At 40.2% G+C, this 19,360-nt stretch overlaps 1 protein-coding gene across 2 annotated transcripts in view; it reads left to right on the top strand.

Moving 5' to 3' along the window:
* The window catches only part of ADCY5 (adenylate cyclase 5), a 207,949-nt gene that overhangs the window by 146,825 nt on the left and 41,764 nt on the right, over positions 1 to 19,360 (top strand). For both annotated transcript variants that reach the window (XM_039381836.1, XM_027725586.2), the window contains exons 4-8: positions 3,139 to 3,250; positions 3,427 to 3,554; positions 7,132 to 7,290; positions 7,468 to 7,609; positions 16,988 to 17,128. In XM_039381836.1, the coding sequence (XP_039237770.1) occupies positions 3,139 to 3,250; positions 3,427 to 3,554; positions 7,132 to 7,290; positions 7,468 to 7,609; positions 16,988 to 17,128 (682 nt within the window). The remainder of the gene's footprint in view (positions 1 to 3,138; positions 3,251 to 3,426; positions 3,555 to 7,131; positions 7,291 to 7,467; positions 7,610 to 16,987; positions 17,129 to 19,360) is intronic.

Below are 19,360 nucleotides of genomic sequence, written 5' to 3'. Positions count from 1 at the left end.
CTTCCAGATGAAGGGACTAGGACTCAGGACTGATAATAGTTGCTGATGTCCAGGCTGCAGATTATGTGGTCGATCCCTTCTAGTCAGCTTCAGCTAATAGTACTGCTAAACCACTGCCTGACTTATCTCATGATATTTTATAGCTATAATAATAATTTCATCTGACCTTTTGTTGACCACTGTCATTTACTGCACATTTTGGCACAAGGAAGGCCTGTTACTGGCATTGTGTTCCCACCAGCAAGGAAATCACATGCCCTCTGAAGACTGACAAATAGTTGGCTTGAGTTGTGCCCTTCATCACAATCATCCATCACCACTGTCCTTTAATAAAATCTTTTCACTGCTAGGGGTAGTCTGACATGTAAGTGTGGAGTGAGAAACTAAGGGTAGAGGGGAAGCTGTGTGTTTAAACTCCAAGGCTTCTAATCTGGGTAAGATGCACTGACAGGATTGGGAGATGCTCCTGCAATCTCACTATGTGTGTTGTGTGTATGAGGAGATAGGTATAGCAGGATTCTTTTGTAAATGAAAGTTCTGACTAAACACAGGGCTAAGATCATGTGCTATTCCCTGATGGCTACTGTAACAGAAATCTACTTTTTTTTCTAGTTGCTTCTGGATTTTTGTGTATTTTATAGGGAGTAAGCTGAATTTAAGGCTTACTAGGGCTAATAATAAAAAGACAGAAGTGCCGTAGGACAGCACCACATACATGAGGCCCCATTCCTCCCTTGTGGGTCATTAGCAGGATTGGGAGTGATAAACCTGGTTGTCATCTCTGCTGCTGAAGCTGCAGTGCTGGCAGGAGTGTGGGGAGGGAACAGATTAGGCAGGAGGAGTAAAATGTGATTTAGTGGCTTTCAGAGCTCTTTGCTGAGAGCAGAGGACAGAGGCTTCAAGCTGGGTTCCTGTTTGCAAGGACTGTTTTCTCTGACCATTGTGTCCTGTTCTTTCTCCAGTCTCCTGCCACAAATGTGTCTCTCCCCTCTCTGTCTTCAGTTCCCAGATCACTGCTCTGTCCTCTGCCATCTCCCCCGCAGTCATTTCCATACCTCGATGAGGTTTTCCATTCCCTGCAGCCCTTGTATCCCAGACAGTGTTGTCTGGCAGCTCAGTGGTGTGGCTGTTTGGTCGCAGAGCAGGTCACACACAGCTGTCTGTCTGTAACATGCTCAGGTGCTTCAAGAGGTTCATGTTACTTGGTTAGCTGGCATAAATCTGTGTGTAGAATAGCTCCATAAGTCTCTGCTGATTGCTTCATTTGTGCGGTTGAAAATATTGCTGCAATTTAACTCCTAGAAATGTCTGATCCATTTATCTATCATTATAGTAATGGGGAATGGAGGGAGCAACCTTCAGTCATTTATCCATGTTTATTAGGACACTGCTAGCACTAGTTTTCTGAATCAGACCTGAGCAGAAGGCTCGGGGCATCCCTGCTTAGTATTTTCAGATACACCCAGTGCTATCTGAACGTCAGAGGAAGCAGCTGATCTTTATTCCTCCTGTTCTAACACGTGGCTGTTAAAACATGCACACAAGCAAAGAGTGTGAACGTGTCCAAAAGTGAGAAATTTGCAATTTGTCCCACGTTGGAAGAGGAACGTGCTTGCAACATTTTGTCACTGCCACAAGAACTGGAGACGTTTCCCATTTCAACATTACGTATTAGCACATGCTTACGTTGCTTAGTGAGCAGTACAGACTTCTCTAAGATTTCAACTGATTTCAAGTGTGTTTCTTTAGAAGGTTTATTTTTATTTGTAAATATGTAGAATCTTAATTTATTTTTGTGTATTTTCTCGAGTGTTTAAAAATGGTAAAGTATATTTTGATTCAGACATCCCTGCATTCCTGTGTTGGTTTTTTTCTTGTACATTTTAACATCAGTCTGACTAACAAAGAAATATCTAATGCAATATGTTTAGTTGATGATTTATTGAAGTTGAAATGTAGAAGGAAAATATGAAAAGCATGCCAGAATTGAAATGTGTTTCAGGATTTTTGCAAAAAATACTTGTGAAAATATTTTTGTTGGGTTTGCTTTCTGTCTGAAGACATTGCAGGGAATTCCAACTGAAAACATACCTCTGCAATTTGCCTAAAACATGTTGGAGTTTTATTTTACAAAGAAGAAACCATTCCAAAGTGCTTGTTGTTTAGACTTTTAATTCTCTTCCAAGTACAGCTTGATGCAATAATTAACTTCAAAGAACAAATCAACCACTGGCTAAATGTTCCAACATAAAAGTAGAGCTTATGAATTTTCTATTTAAAAAATGTGTGTGCATACATACATTTTATCTTAAATCTGTATAGATGTAGTCTGGTGCTTGTTTTACTGAATAGTGCATACATACATTTTATCTTAAATCTGTATAGATGTAGTCTGGTGCTTGTTTTACTGAATAGTTTTAAATTTGCCATAATAACTGTGTTTGATTGCAAGTCAATATTTTCCAAGTCATAATTATCAATGAGACAGAATCTTTTTCCAGTTTAAAAAAACACAGAGTCCTTACAATACAGCATTAAAATTGATTAATTGAAATCAAAGAGTCATTAATAGTACTTGTGATTCAAATAATTGTGCTTTCAAAACAGTCCATGCTGCTTTTGTAGGGCTTTCCCAGTTATTCACTAGAGAGGGACTTTATTTTGTGGCTGCACTTGGACAGCAGGAGAAGCAGGCAGAAGGGTTAAGGCACAGGCAATGTTATTGAGCTGAGAGGTTGAGGGATGTGAGTACAGTGGCTAAGTGTGGATTTTATAGCTGGGCTAATCTGTTCATTGGGTAGGACTGCCTTGTTGTTATTGATGTCTGACAGCATTATCATGCCACCACCAGCTCCCAACGTACTGTAAATTTTCTGGATGGGGGGTGGAGTTGGGGGGGATGACAGGCCTTTCTAATTTCTGGAGGGGATGAAGCCATGTCCCTCAGGGCTTTATGTATGATAGAGGCTGTGGCATAACGTGACATTAGGGTTGCTCATCTCCTTGTTGCTATAGAACTGGGGCACCCCCACGTTCTTCCTCATCCCTGGACTTCTACCTCAGAACTTACACAAAATATCAGCAACAAATTTTGTGACAATTTCTCTTTTTTTTTTTTTTGTTCTCTTTTTTCCCAAGCATCCTCTTTGCAGACATAGAGGGTTTCACAAGCCTGGCTTCCCAGTGCACTGCTCAGGAGCTGGTCATGACGCTGAACGAGCTCTTTGCCAGATTTGATAAGCTAGCAGCTGTAAGTCTTCCATTATAATTTTGTTTTCTCTTGTTTTTATTCTCCTGTTGCAAGAATGACATACTGTGCTTGTTCACTGGATTTCTTAAATATTCACTGCCCTAAAAGGCAAGCTATTGCAAGCATGAATATAAGCTGAATACTTCTTTCTCCTTTATTATTCTTATTTTTTTTAGGAGAACCACTGTTTACGGATCAAGATCCTGGGCGATTGCTATTACTGTGTGTCTGGATTGCCAGAAGCAAGAGCTGACCATGCACACTGCTGTGTTGAGATGGGAATGGATATGATAGAGGCCATATCGTAAGTACCTTGTGCCCCACAGAGAATCTCGGAACAAATAGCAAGTAGATTCTCTTTCCTGTTAGGTCTTCTTTACATTAGAAGCAAGGTAGCCAAGCCAGAGAACTCAGGCCAGCAAAAAGGGAGATCACCTAGAGCAAAAAAACAGAATACAGTAAAGGTTTGACAGCAGAAAGGCAGACACTTGTGCCCATCACACCCACATGGATATCAGAGCTCAACCTCCTGATGAGAAAGGCAAAGGTTACTATAATTACTGGAAGTCTCATTCCCAAAGGAGGATTGCAGTGAATTACAGAATTGTCAGTTCAGAAGATTAATAATAACTTTATTAAATTTCAGTCACTATTCATTTATATATCTTTAAACCAACTTTTTACTCACCTTAAAATTGCTCTACTAAGGCCTATCTTGTCTGGTTTAACTAATCCTCCTCCATGTGACCCTATGCCAAAAATGTCAGATTCAAGACTTTCTTACTTCAGTTAAATTAATTATTGAAATAAAGTTGGTCTGGCACAGACTGGGACAGATCCATGGTCTTTTTCCTTTATTTCCATTTATTTCCCCATCTTTATTTTTTTTCGTTTAAAACTTCTTCTGAAACTTTGCCTGGTCCTGAGATCAGACTAGCCACTTGTTTGTCCAGACCATTCCTATCTTTAGAGAGTAGCAAATATGAGACCCATATCTAGTTTTATTACTTGGAGGATTACAGACAATGTTGAATGTTTTTTGCATAGGACATGAGCTTTCACAGGCCAATTCTTTCAGAATTCAGAGAGGGAAGATTCATTTGTTCATCTTGAGTGTTTACAAGTTTAGGCAGAAAGTTCAGTCAGTTTTGGATGGTAACTGAGCTGACCTTGATATCTGCACCACCTCTGCTGCACAGACTCTGCTGTTTTTTCCCTTCTCTTCTCTTTTTTTGGTTTCGTGAAAGCATCTTCTGAAGTATTAGTGGTACCAAGAGGGAGGTAGAAGATCTCTATGCGGTTCTCCTCTCATTCCATACAGTAAATTGATGGAGTTTCCACTTCAGCTTGATAAAACATAGAGCTACCTATTTGCTCAGCTTGGGACAGCACATCCTTACCATTGGAATTTCTGCAAGGATGTGAATACACCCTCACACGTCTCAGCTTCATTTTCATAGCACAGCTGCATAGGTTGAAAAGCAGTGTTTTCACCCAGGAGTTCCCATTCAAAGCACAGTAAGCAACTGCATTCCCTTGGTTTGTATACAGTGTACACTGTTAGGACTTCCTAGCTTTCCTTTCCTGGTTTTAAACTCCATTCCTTTGCACCAGTCTTCTTTTGGGGTTTGTTTTCAGCATGCAAAATAAAAGGAATTGCAAATAACTAGTTTTCAGTAGCCCTTGAAAGAATGCTGTTTCTTCCAAGTGAAGTACAATTAAGTGGCAGGTGACAAAGGGTCTTGTCAAGCACGAGAGGCAGCAATTTTAAGCCACCCGCCCTACAAAGAGAATACTGTGTTTATTGCTCAGAAAAGTCTCATCTTCTGCAGTAGTTGGCGTGATGAAATCCAGAGATCTTCATGCATTTCTGTATAATCTCCCACAAGGCTGAGTAACACTAGGAAGTCTAGACTTCATTGATTAACTGCAACCCACTTTACCTTGGAATAAACAGGGAGCTGAAGTGCACTCAGTGTTTGTTTACAAATAGCTCTTCAGCAGCCTTTAAAACCTGTCTTCCCCTTGATGTATAATGAATGCATTTAACAATCTTATCTCTTAATAAGTCTGGAAGGTGACTGTTCTCACTACCCCTGTTTCCCCACCCCTATTCCTCCTCCCCTAAGGATCAAGATAAGAGGTTTCACAATTAAGGTAACCAGTAGCTACTGAACATTTGATTGCAGGCTTCACCAACACTGGGCCCTGCCTGTAGGCTGATTTCATCTGTGCACAATAACAGCAGGAAGTGTTACCCCAAATAGGAAAGATTTCAAGAAAATTGTTTTCACTGTACTGCTGGTATAACTTAACTAAAGAAAGGGAAGGTAACAAAGGATATTTCGCTTGTCAGAATAACAAACTTATTTGTTTTCTGCAAAGTTTAGACAAAGTCCCCTTCTTATCAACGACTCTATGGAGAGAAGTTCCCTGGTCTTGTGTCAGTAACACGGCTTGGCAGAGGGTGCAGTAGGGGTTGTGGAGGGAGGAACTGTTGTCCCTGCAAGGGTTATGGCTGCAGCTGCATTTTAATTACCCCAGTTCCTGTTCCTTTCCCAAGCGTTGTGGTTGGAGCTCTTTCAGTTTGTAAGCCTGTGACACCTTACCCATATCAGCTTCCTTTTTCTGATTGATAATCTCTGATGCTTGTTAATAAAAATAAGGAATATCGCTTCCATGAGTAGGTAGTGAAATGTAAGATAGGGATCATAAGGAAAAAGGAACTCTGTGACGATGGGAGCTGTTTCAACAAGAAGTCATCTTGGACAGTGTTTTAAGGGGCATATTGCATGTGAGGAGTAAACTAGAGTCCAGAATCGGTCTATCTTTAATCATGCAATTTCATTAATAACTAAAGCATAAATATTGGAACTGTGTTGATGTTCGGGAGTTGGGAGGACTTACCTGTCCAGGTGATGTTATCTAGAAAAGACTAGATGAACCTGAAAACCAAAGAGACTGAAATCTGATAGGTGTAAAGTACAACTTCATGCTGCAAGGAACTAACTACTGAAAGGAAAGGACTGTGCTATGTGATGTAGGTGAATTTGCCTGTGAAACATGGACATTCTGGGAATGATGTGATCACCGATAACGAGAAGCAGAGTTCTTCTGATGGCCTCTTCAAGACTGTCCCCTACCCACACTCCTAAATATATTTTCCATGTGAACAGCTCTTGAAGTTAACTTTTGCCCTAAACCGGCAAAACCCACAAAGTATTCCAGTGGTCATTTTGGGAGTAAGCAGAGCATCCAAAACCTCATTAAAATCAGAGCTTGAGTATTTGTAGCTGCCTGTTTGGAGTGACTGCAATAGATGTGGTTCTCTGGTTTTGCTGCTCTGACTGCAGCTGTAAGGCCTGTTCAAGCTTTCCAACTTCAGTGGGGCATTTCACACACATATCATATTTCGTCAGTGGAAGAGCTGATGCTTGGTGCCGTGAAGACAAATTAAGACCTCTGAAATCATTTCCCTTTTCTCTTTGCAACATGCTATTACTCTTAATGAGACTGAGTGCTGGCAGGTTATGTCCAGCTTTGGTATGGAAATCAGAGACCAGCACTTTATTCCTTTTAGTGCCCCAAAGGTAATTTTTCTATAAGTTCTCAACTTGATCCTGAGTTCAGTGAACATGGATTTACTCCAAGAGCTCCCCGTTCTAATTAGTACTCTCCTTGGCCAGCCTGGCCATCCAGGAACAGTACAGCTCGTCCGGTTTTGTTCTGCTGTCCTGTTGATGGGGATGAGCAGCACTATGTGTATGTGTGAGTAATTTATGGATCATTATGGATTTTTGTGTTCCGGATCCAAGTTTGTACCGCTGACTACAACCATGCAGTTTTTTGTGATGTCCCTTTTTCCCCGTATCTTTTTTCAGACTGGTCCGGGAGGTTACAGGTGTAAATGTCAACATGAGGGTTGGAATCCACAGTGGGAGAGTGCACTGCGGGGTCTTGGGTCTTCGGAAGTGGCAGTTCGATGTGTGGTCCAACGATGTCACATTAGCCAACCACATGGAAGCAGGGGGCAAAGCTGGGTAAGTTGCTTCATCAAAACTGTCGTGTTTATCCATGAAACTTCCATGCTAAATCTGTAAGAATAGTGGCATGGCTAAATAAATTGGGCTTCACTGCTTGTTTGTTCCAGCACATGGAACTTTTCCTTGACAGGACCTGGCTTTTTAGGTGATAGCTTTTCTTTTGTGTCATTGAAGGCGCATCCACATCACGAAAGCAACCCTGAACTATCTCAATGGAGACTACGAGGTGGAGCTGGGCTTTGGAGGGGAACGCAACGCTTATCTCAAAGAGCACAGCATCGAGACCTTCTTGATTGTGCGGTGCAGCCAAAAACGGGTAAGACCAAATAAACTAAGGCAGGCTTAGGTACTTTTAATAACTTCATGGTCTCTGACATACCAAAGTAGAGTGAACACCAGCCTTTTCAGATGAGTCAGTTGACCTGCAGTGACAAAAGTTCCTGTTTCTCTCTCCTTTTCCTGAACTTTTTTGTGCATAGCAGGGAGTACCCACCATCTACATAAGGTTTCTGCATCAAGTGCTTTCTAGTTCTCTCAAAGAAACTAGAGTTGTTTTCAAAACAACTGAGTTTGTTTTCAAAATCACGTTGAAGAATGTTGTTAATATAGATATATATTTTGTACAAGTACTTAAAGCAATAGATTAAACCCACAAAGATCTCTTCTCTGCCAGAATACAGAGGTGATTTTGTCCACCTGCTCACCAGATAGCCATGATCATAAAGATTAGAGCAATTCCTATCATTGCTTTTCAACCTCTGTTTCTGAAGATGGGAAAAACTGGCCCACTGTATTGACGGATGATCACTGTGACAATAGGATGAGATCATACCTACTGCTATGACACGGGTCAGGCTGCACAAAATAAGGCTACGAGGGCACTGCTGACTTGAACTTGAATCAAATCAAACTCAAGTGGACTTCAACCAATATATCTTCTTTTTGTGACACTGCCAAGAGCAGATGTTATCAGTAGTTTGTATTCTTTTTTAAAATGGTAGACTGTAATACTAGAAAAGGACCTTTTTGATCATCTAGTTGAGCCCAACCACTAGTATTTCTCTAAGCAATTTCTGCACTATAGACGCTGCTTTGCTATTTACAGCATGAGCAAGCATATAAAGATTGGCCTGAATTGAAAATAATTTCAAATTTTTCTGAATCTAAACCAATTAAACCTTCCCACAGCTGTAAATACGACTGCCATGAGATTAAATGAATTAATGTTTGCGACATATTCCAATAGCATGGAACTTATACAGAAATACTTTTCTACCATTGCCTCATTTCCTGAGAGAATGGAAGCCTCAAATCTCCTTAATGGATATTGTGTAAAAAATCTCCAAGAAAATCCCTTATCATCTGCTGAAGAGAGAAGCTGAGGTTTTGGTTTCTATCTGCTCATAAGATAAATCTCATTAACAATTGTCAATCTTTGAAAGAGGATTAGAAGTTGCAGTGCAAGATTATTGTTTCCTGAGCATTGCTGCCTGTCAGTGGGCCAGCTGATGTTTATACCTAAATCACATCTTCTTTGCTGGGCAGATTTAAGAACATAAACCAAAATACCCTTATGATTAGGCCCCATCTCCTGTGGTGGAGAACCTGTATTGGCTTCTTAAGTCATGCAGTCACCAAATTGTCTGCATGTTTTTGTGGAGAACTGGAGACTTCTCTGGAGAGAAGAGGCAAACATAAGATCTCAGGACTCTGCTGGTTGCCAGTGTAGACAAAAAAATCGAAAACAGAGACTTCAGAGCACTTGGGACTTGACTTCATTTTTGAACACAGGGCTGTATTTTGAGTCGGAGACTGGATAGAGACTGAGAAGAGATGTGGATTCCATTCCAGACAGATTTTGAGGAAGTTTCATCTTTGTGCCTTGATTTTCCCTGGTAAAATAAAACAGACCATTATATTCACTGCTTTATATGTATTTATTGCAGCTCTGTTACATACTGTAGCCCTGAACTGGAGTCTCTAAGCACTATTGTAATGCTGCTGTATGTAACTTGCTGCATCCCAGAGAAGCCAAGAGCTGGGACATGTGCATGGCATGTGTAGTTATTGGGCTAAACTGAAACATAAATAAGCTGCTGCCCAAGGCCATGGATGTTAAGTGTTTAGAGTTTGAGGGGCTTCTGGTTTGCCCATACTGCTGCAACTTTCATGCTCCCATAGCTATTTTTTGTCTCTTTGTGAACAGTTTCATAAATCATAGAATGGCTTGGGTTGGAAGGGACCTTAAAGATCACCTTGTTCCAATCCCCTGCCATGGGCAGGGACACCTTCCACTAGAACAGATTGCTTAAAGCCCCATCCAACCTGACCTTCACTTCCAGGGATAGTGCATCCACAGCTTCTCTGGGCAAGGTGTTCCAGTGTTTAAAGTTTTCTCCCTGTTTAATTCATTTTAACATAATACAAAAATCAGAAGTGAGAAAAGATTTCTCCCACAGTCGGCTCAGTCAGTCTTGAATATTTTGCCTGATGCCAGGCAAAGTTGTAATAATTCGGTTTTTTCCTTTCATTTCTGCTTGTTTTTAATGACTTCCTGCGATGTGTTTAGCCAGGTTTTCAATTCAGTCTGTTCCGGTAATGGCCATAAAATGTTCACCTAACTTAGTAACGGGTTCCTGTGAGTCGTGTCTGGGTTCCTGCCGTCCACACACACAAGGCACGGGGTTGGCATTGGCCTGAGAGCAGAGGCATAGTTAACCCAAGTAACTGTTTGCCTGAGCTATTCCTCAGTTCCCACAGGCAGACTTGAGTTATCTGAATACCTGGTCCATCAGTCCCACAGCCATCAAAACCCCACAATACCATGAGTTACGATAAATATATAAAATGTAATGGAATCTGTTCCATACCCTTTCTGCTTACTGATGCCATGGGGAGCCATAACTTTTTATTTTGTCTTTTTTGTTTGACTTTTTCATAGTGTTAATGCCATTTCTTGGGCACAGAGTAAATGGAAGGAACATTTATCTAATATATTTGTTCCAGGAACTCAAACTAGCTGCTTCTTTGAAAATACTTTTTTTCTTCTTCCTTTTTAAGAATGCTCTTAACTGGAATATATTCAGTTGAGTTTCAGGGGGAAAAGGCTAGATTCTACTCACTCAGTATTTAATAATATCCCTAGAACTGAACACGTAGTCATTGTTTTCTGTCTGGTACACAGAAGAGTTGCTTTATATTAAAAGAGAACAAACTGCAAAGTTCTAAAATCCAATCTGTTTAGGTTTCTTTCTCTTCATCTTTGCCTCCAGATCTACCTTCACCATTCTGTTTGCCCTGCCCTGTCATTCTGCTGCTTTTGTGGGTGAGCACTTGCCTGTGAAGAAGGTAATGCTCAGAAACCTCAGAGCAGTGCAGGAGTGACTAGTGTTACAGCATTATGTCCCCCTAGATAGAAGTTTTCATGTTTTTTTAAAAAAGCATAGATCCAAAGTTCCAAATCTGTTTTCCTTGAATTTTGATAATTAAATTATAAAACAGTCTTAACTGTGTGAGATATGAAGGGCCGTGCTTTTCATTGTATTGTGAACCTAAATATATATATTTAAAAGTATATCTATTTATGTATGTGAAGTAATTTTTGTCATAAAATTAGCAGGCTCTACCATAAAGGTCTGTTGAATCTTTTGCTGTGGTTTTTTTGTTCCCATTTGTGCTAACAGTGGGCTGCTCTAAAACCTAGTTGTCTGGTGCCTAGTTGCTCTGGTTGTCTGGTGTCTGCAGTCAGTCAGCAATTGTAATCCCTCTCTTCCTCTCAGCCTTTTCTCTTCTGAGACAGACTCTTCTAATGTCTTCACACAACGAAGAAGAGACAAGCACGAGCTCTCGCATTTTCTTGGTCATCAAAAGGAACCTTTACCTTTTGCAAAGTTGCATTATCTTGGTGTCTGCTATTTATTCTGTGATGAACTAATGTGATTTCTGATAATGCAGTTTCTGTCTGTGATCACCAAGAGAACGATCATGCAGTTTGTACACTTGAATGTCTCAGATCCCATTTCTACTGTGCTGGTCCTCAAATGTCGGGTACTAATACTCCTTTTTTTCTTATCTATCAAATACCACCTCTGCTTCTCTCATTAGCCAAGTCTGTCATTGCTCACTTGCTGCCAGATGAAATAAGAAAAAAATTCAACAAAATCTGTCCCGAGAGTAATAATTGAGTAACTCCACTAGTAACTTATATCCAGACTAATACTTCCTCATTCAACACCATCTCTTGCCACTTCACTAGAAACCAACTCTTTGCCCAGCTTCATATTCCCCGTCTGTCTTGGCCATTAGTCTCCAGCACAGCACTTTGTCAAATGCTCCATGGAAAAAACAAAGCAAGTGAGAGCTACCATATTTTTTCTGTTTAGAAAAACTTGGATCCAAGGCTGTTAATCCAAGCCCAGCTGCTCTGCAAGTTCTGTGTCATGATCCCTGACTAAATAGTTATTAAAAATATCTGTTACCAGAATTGAAATTGCAGCTGGCAGTTTCCCACAGATCTGGGATGGAGGTTGTCCATCTGACTTCAGCAAATCACATTTAAGTTTTCCTTCCAGACATGGTTTAGTGGGATTTGGCAGTGCTATGTTTACAGTTGGACTCAATGATCCCAAAGGTCTTTTGCAACCTAAATGATTCTATGATTCTAGGCTTTCCATTTATAACCCTATCCTTATGAGCTTCTTCCCTTTTGCCTCTACTGTGGCAGTGGTGATTGCATGGACAGAAATAATCTGTTCCTTCAGTTCTAGAGCAATGAAGAATTTCTAGTTTCTATTCTCCTTACATGATATAGGGCCACTTACATAAGGATGACTTCTGTCCTTATTTAGTAATTTTCACATTCCTTTGAAATATTCATATATGTTTCTAATGGACTTAATACCTTAGCATGGAAGAAATACAAGAATTCTCCAAGGAGATCTTTGCCTTTCCGCCATTACTGGATTTGTGTCTTCATTCTTTATCAGAAAATCTGTGTTTCCAGATAAACAGCAATTTGTCAGTTAGAATTACTAAAACTGTTGCCCACATCTCAGTGATTCCCAAATTTAACCCCTAGGCATTGCAGTGGACTACACAACATCACTCAGAACAATATCTTTACCCTTCTGCAGAGTGGTTTTGTTTTATTCTACACTTTTTTTTAGTATACCCTGCAGACTGTAGCATTCCTAACACCCAGCTCTGGTCCTCTAACTTCACAACTTTTATATCTGCCCTTCTGAATTTTATTCAAAACATCTGTCCCAGTCGTTACTGCCATCCTGTCACATCCTTGCTCTTCTTACAGTACTCAATTTAATTATTGTTGTCTTATCCAGTAGTCCCAGTTCTTGTGCTGCCCAAGTTTCTAGCATTTGTGCAGGAACATGTCACTTGGTGGTTGCTGGTAATGTTTGCTCTTCTCTGAAATCAGGTGCTGCACTAATTTGCAGAACCATCACAGCTACTCTTCCCAGCACTTCTAATCACTGGTAAAAGCTCTACTCTGAGAAGGGTGGGAAAGCACATGTTTGGAGGAGTGGAAACCAGAAACCTGAAGGTGAATAGGATTTTATCAGAATATTAGGTTTACAGCTACTTTTACTGTCCTCATCATGTCAGAAGTCTGGGGAAATGCTTTGCTTTGAACATAAGTAGAAACAAAATGTGCCTGTCAACAGATGAGCAATACTGCTGACCAAACACACTGTGCTGAGAGCATGAAGTCTGCGAAGGGAAAAAATGTTTATTTTTTTCTAATGTCTTTCAATTGCATTAAACATAGGCGTTTCTTTAAACAATAGCAGGTACACAACAGTTTCAGAAAGGATTGTTGATGGTGACCTTAAAACAGCTCAACAAAACTTTGGCTGTAACTCCTAGAAAAACAATTCTCATTCTTTTCTAAATAACGTCCTGGAACTCCATCCAGCTGAAGAAACAAAATGGTCCTTTAAATGTTGAACATGTGACTCTCCTAAAACACAATCAATCTAATGTGATGATTCCTCAATTTAACACATTTAATCAGAGCTCAGCAGGGTTCCGCTCATGTAGATTTATGAAGGCAATGGTTTGGAGCATGTAGCACTGCAAGAAATATCATTCATATGTCAAAAGGACTTCAACTTAAAGAATAATATGTAGCTGAATCTGATATGGCTGATCCATGCTCAGATTTCACTGCTTTGTTGCACTGATAGTGATCATCTGTTGGAAAATCCTACCATACATTAAAGAAGTAACAGGCATTCTTGATTCAATTGATATGTATAAGAAAACCCCAGCTCTTTCTGCAGTTTTGCTGTAACATTACTATAGCTCAGTGTGTGGGAACTGGTGGTGGGAATACAATAAAACCTCTGGGAATAAGATTTACAGTCTCTTTGTGAGTCCAGATTTGAAAAGTTCCCACAACAGCTTTCTGGAGCTTAGCCACCTAAAATCTGAAAAACTCATTGCTGTCAGAAAGTTTTGCACCTGCTCCCGTTGTTGGTAGTACCTGTAATGAGTAGGACTGAAAGGTATCACCACTTCTCTTTCTGTATTCTTCTTTTCCAGTCTTGTTATGCCTCTGTGCAAGTTGTCCTCATGCTGTCACTTAGCCAGGAAGAAACAGAGAAGGCATCCTCATAAATTTCTACAGAGGAGCTGTGACCCTCCTAATTCTTCATTTTTAGAGTTTGTTATTATCATCACCCACTGAACAAGTGATTTTGCAGAAAATAAATTACCTCAACTTTTAAAAATATTAGGTTTTAATTTTTTTTTTAATAAGTGTTGATGTTAACAGCAAAGTCCTATTGTTCAGGATAATGTAGTAGCACATTATGTAGTGTGGGAAAGCAAAAATGCACTATGCTTGTATATAAGTGTTTTAATCTGATTGGAAATATTGCTGAAACATAGTACACAATCCAGTGGAAACCTCCTACAAGGAGTGGGAGAAAATAACTGCCAGAGTTCATATATTTATGGTGCCTGACCTCATGGTTAGAAACAATCTCAGAAGTATTATTTACCCACTTTATTATTTACCTGTCCTTAGCTCAACCCAGATGTGTCAATAAACATGTATGAGGTCTTTTATTTCCTTCGAATTCATCAAGTGATGCTTCAGGTATGAGGATCGCTCACTGGCAGAGTGGGGTAGTATGTCTTTGTGCATTTTGGCATTAAGGTTTTTCTCAAATTCTAACCAAATTTACTAACTCATGGGCGGAAATCTGGCTGTATATAACTTTTATCATCTGTTGATGTAAAGGCATTTGTAAACTAACCAAAGGGCTTTGCTTTTATGGGTCCCCAGACCAGTTTCAACATCCCGGGTTTTTGATTCCTTTTGGTTGAAAACCCTTCACTAAGTTGGAATAAAATGGACTGACAGTGTTGCTTCTATTGTTGAAAACAATATATATTTGCTTGGAGATAATGAAACTGTATTTCCTACTGGTTTTCTGGCATCTCATCGTAGAAGAAAGAAGCATAACTATGAAAAATATTGCATAACTGCAAAAAGACACAAGAAAGTGCTGCAAATGATGGCAGAGACTATAAAGAGCAGTTACTTCTAAAAAAACAAAACCTCAAACCAACTCAAATCTGGACATCAGCATTGCATCACATTAATGTATTTTTAGAAACATTTAAAAGCTGTCTCTCCTGGAGGTTATCCAGTGGCTCTGTCATGATTCCTCGTGTGAAAGTCAGCTGGTGCCAAGCAATGGAGTTTTCAGCTCTTGCAGATGAAACAGTGGTGGGTTTAATGCAGGGCAGAGATGAAGTGGGAGGCACTTGCTGTCCTGGGGGTGTGCAGTGTGGGAGCACACGTGGTTCTCCCCCAGCAAACCTCCTGAGGAGCTGACAGCTCCCTTGGGATCGCTCCCACGGTTTCCTTGTGAACCTACACTTGTCCTCCTGGCTGTGTGGTAGAACATCTTTGCTGGCAGCCTGGAGCTGCAGTGACACTGCTGCTGACTGTTCTGGGGCCAGCTGAGTGTCCAGCACAGGGCTCCTGTCCCAAGTGGCATCGTGTCCCCAGGCTAGTGGCCATGAAACTTCCAGCACTACATTCCTGGGAACGTTTGGTGCCTGTGTGGTGAGCTGTGGTCTCATGGGAAGTGTTGTCATCATAGCTGCCTCTTCTTTACAAGAAAAAAGAAGATGATTTCCCATGCTTGTCAATCAGGCAGTTCTCCCCAGCACTGAATTTTAGCAAGCCTTTTTAAATTTCTTTTAAAAAATTCTAATTTAAGGCAGCATAGCACTCGACATTTAACTCCCTGGTTACCATGGAAATAACACCAGGTATTTTGCAAACTCCTGAGAGGTACAGGTTACAGTGAATAGTGGGGAATCAAAATAAAGAGGTAGGGAATGCAGACTCTAGGCAAGAAAAGATGTAGACCTACTTGTTTTGTCATATAACACTTGAACCAAAATCCTAGAGTTGAAAGCAACTGATGCTTTCTTTTTAAATAAATCAATTGTCTGAATACTTTCTGAAATCCAAAATTAACTATTATGTCTGGGGCTTTTTTCTGTAATCTCATGGAAGCAGCAATTCTCTTGAAAAAGTTTAACCTCTCGAGTAATAAACAGCCAAGTTGTAGCTATCCCTACCTTCTGAATTCTCAAGCTCTCCAGAGTTTGTCTCTTTTAAGCAAGGATTTAATAAGTGCCAACCCCTCTGCCTTCTGAGTCAGGCTGCAGTGCTACCCTTGATAGAGAAGGTGCACGGGTTTGATCTTGTGCAATAAACTCCCATCTTTCTGCAGAACACATTCCATGTGGAAACCTGCCTGTCTTTTTGGCCAGGGAATATATTCAAAATAAGGAAATAATCTGCCTGTTGTTTAGGCTAGTTCTATGCTGTGCTTCTGTGCTCTTGTAACTGGTGTTGAGCTTGAATGAAACCCGTCCAACAGATCCTGTGCAAACTTCACGGTAAGCTCCGTTGCAGCCAACATTCAAAACCAACTCCAACAACAAAAATCAAAGACTTTGTTCAAACTTTAGGCATGTTGGTGTCAATGATAAAATTTGAAGCAGCATTAGGATAGAGGAGACCATTTTGTCACACTCTGCAATTACATTACCCTTAACTTATACACAGTTAAGTTGTTTGCAAGATTTACATGCTTTCCTTGGCATGTCTGGGAATATGCTCCTGCTAGTGTGGAAAATGATTTGCTTGTACCTATGGAGAAAGGTGCCCTTTGTTCCCATAGCTTCAAGTTGCTTCAAGGCTTCTGTTCTTCAAGCAGATCACTCTGTGAGTTGTTTCTCTTCCAGACGAACAGATTTTTTGTTTTTTGAGGGGTGTCTGTGTAGTATCTTAACTTGGAACTGCAATTTTCTATCTGACACTATTCAGTTTGATTCAGTTTACTAGGGAAAAAGGTAGATATCTCCATTTTGGAATGCTCCCCGTGTTTACACAGGTTATGGTGGTTACTCAGAACATGTAAAGGAATAAAATGGTGGGCCCCACTTAGGGGCAAGTGTTCTAAAAATTGGGAAGAAAAAGAAATGGTGGACCAGAACTGCTTCTGATGAGCAGCTGCTTCATAGAAGTTCAAGGTGCAAAGCCGACTCTTGGAGTGAGAGATCAGAAGTCAGAGATGCTCGGAGAATGACTGCCATGGAAATGTTTCAAAATTTTTTCTGCATTCCTCTCTCGTTTGTATTTCAGAAAGATGAGAAAGCCACGATAGCCAAGATGAACCGTCAGCGTGCGAATTCCATCAGCCATAACCCACCACACTGGGGTGTTGACCGGCCCTTTTATAACCACCTCGGAGGTCACCAGGTCTCCAAGGAGATGAAGAGAATGGTAATGTCTTGCTTTATGGACATTAATTTATTTTCTTCCTAATACAGCATTATATATCCCTCCTGCTTTGTCTGAAGGTTTTTACAGCCCTGAGGGTGTTTTCCAAACGGGGGTGTTAAATTCTACTTTGACTCCAGAAATAACAATAATTGGTACATCTGGAGGTGAGTGATTGTGAGATGAGACACAAGGTTGTTTGAGAGGAGAAGGGAGGCTGAATGGCACAAAGAAGCCTCTTTTGTCTGGCTTGTCCCATATTCTGAAAACTCATCCAGGCCATGTGAGAGGACATGATTGTCTGCAAAAATTGCTCAGTAGCTCAAGCATTCAAGCAGCATCTGACATACACTTCTATTAGCTCATTACAGCCCTCAGTACCTGCAAAGGTTTCTTGCTTGCATTATCACAGATGCTGTTCTCCATCTCTGAGCTACATGCCCATGTGTCCTCATGGGTCCCAGGAATCATGCTGCTGTGTTTAACTCTCAAGAATACATTCTCAAGTACATGGATTAATTGGCCTAAGGTAGCAGGCATCTTCATTTCTTGCTCATACCTTTCAGTCTTTCTAATTTAAAATGAAAAAGAGCCAGTTACCAATGCAATTGGACTGAGGGCACTTTTATGGCTTATTTTACATAAAGCTGTCGGTGATATCTTTGTTTCCTGCAATGAAGACTAAGAAGATAGTTTCTGTTATAATGGCTATTTTTAATAATAATACAGGTATTTAACACCTCTATAATTGCATGAATATCTGATTGCTCTATAACCTTATTTATGTGTTTTTGACCCTTTATGCACAGTTGAAAGTGTGTATTTGTTGCCCACTTTGTTGTCCATAGTCAAAGTTCTGCTCCACGTCACCAAAGCCTTAAAGTATTCAAAGAACTCTTTAACATGAGATTCAATCTCACAGCTTAAAAATTTAAGTATGGCTATAAGCAAGTGCATAGGGTGTGTTCTAATGGGAAATGCTGGCACATTTATTAATAGTTGGTGCTAATATTATTCAATCATTATACTATTTTACACTGCTAAACCAGATTTCTTAATCTCCATAGTAATGTTTCTTTCATTTCTCAGATCTCCAAATGAGGGTTTCTGACAAGATCTTACAGATCAGTGGAACTGCACATTTTTTATGTGGGCTTTCAATAGGGTGTGCTCAATAGGCATGACATTATTAGAAGAGACTAATCACACTGGCACATAATTATAAGTTTCTTTGAATAGCTTTTAAGGGGGTTTTGCAGCCTCCTGTTCAGAAACAAGGTATATGCATGCCAAATGGTATTATGCTTCTTGGTGTTAATTACAGTTTGCCGTGTCTAGCTCATTGTTCAGCTGGAAAAACATAATTATTTATTGAAATACCAAACTGAGTCCTAAAAACTTCACTGCCCCTCATTTGTAGGAGGAAAGGCTTATCTTTTTTTTTCCTTATGTTGAACCTTTCCCTGTAATGCTGTTTACCTTTTCGAAAATTCAGCAGGTCAGAAAAACTCTTCCACTCAACCTGCTTCTGTACTGTCTCTTGTATTAAGCTCTTTTTTGAGAAGCTGATGTTGCATGCATAAGGCTGTTTCTTGAAAACCAATTTAAGCCTGATTCAGATGTATTATTCTCATATTCAGCTAGACGTTTTGTTGTTCTTGTGGACTGTTTTTTAAAATCTGTTATTTACAGTATTTCCCACTGCTTTATGTTTGAGATGCATTAGTGAAAATGAAAACATGCTGCTCCCAGTGGCCTAGAGACCATTTTAATATCTACTAGATGGACATTTTATTGGTTAAATCACAGGAGCAATTTCTCCACCTCCTGTCTTAACTCACTCTGTGTTAACTTCTAATTTAAATATGCATTTCTTTGTACCACCCAACTTTGCACAGCACTTTGTAATCTCTAACATTGTGTTACATGGATGCTGTGTGTGCTTAATGCATGCAGAGTGAGCACTGGCTGCAAACTGCCTGCTTAGAAATACAAAATACAGAGAGACAGAAGGGGAGCAGAACTACAAAGGCTTTTATCAGTGCTCCTCTGGGATGACATGTCATTGATCTTGGTAAGCAGCACCAGCTTTCAAACCTCCTGAAAATGTGCTCTTTGTTCCACATTACCCACCTTTCCCCCATATCCCTTGCGTGCAATTATATGTAGTCTTATTTCTTGGTAGCTATGAACACGTAAGGTTGGATTAGTCAAAGCAGTATGCCAAAGGCAGGC

This window comes from Pipra filicauda, unplaced genomic scaffold (assembly GCF_003945595.2).
Source record: "Pipra filicauda isolate LSUMZ 115617 unplaced genomic scaffold, ASM394559v2 scaffold10_size6260569_pilon, whole genome shotgun sequence".
Lineage (NCBI taxonomy): Eukaryota > Metazoa > Chordata > Aves > Passeriformes > Pipridae > Pipra > Pipra filicauda.
This window is presented reverse-complemented; position numbering and strand designations above follow the sequence as displayed.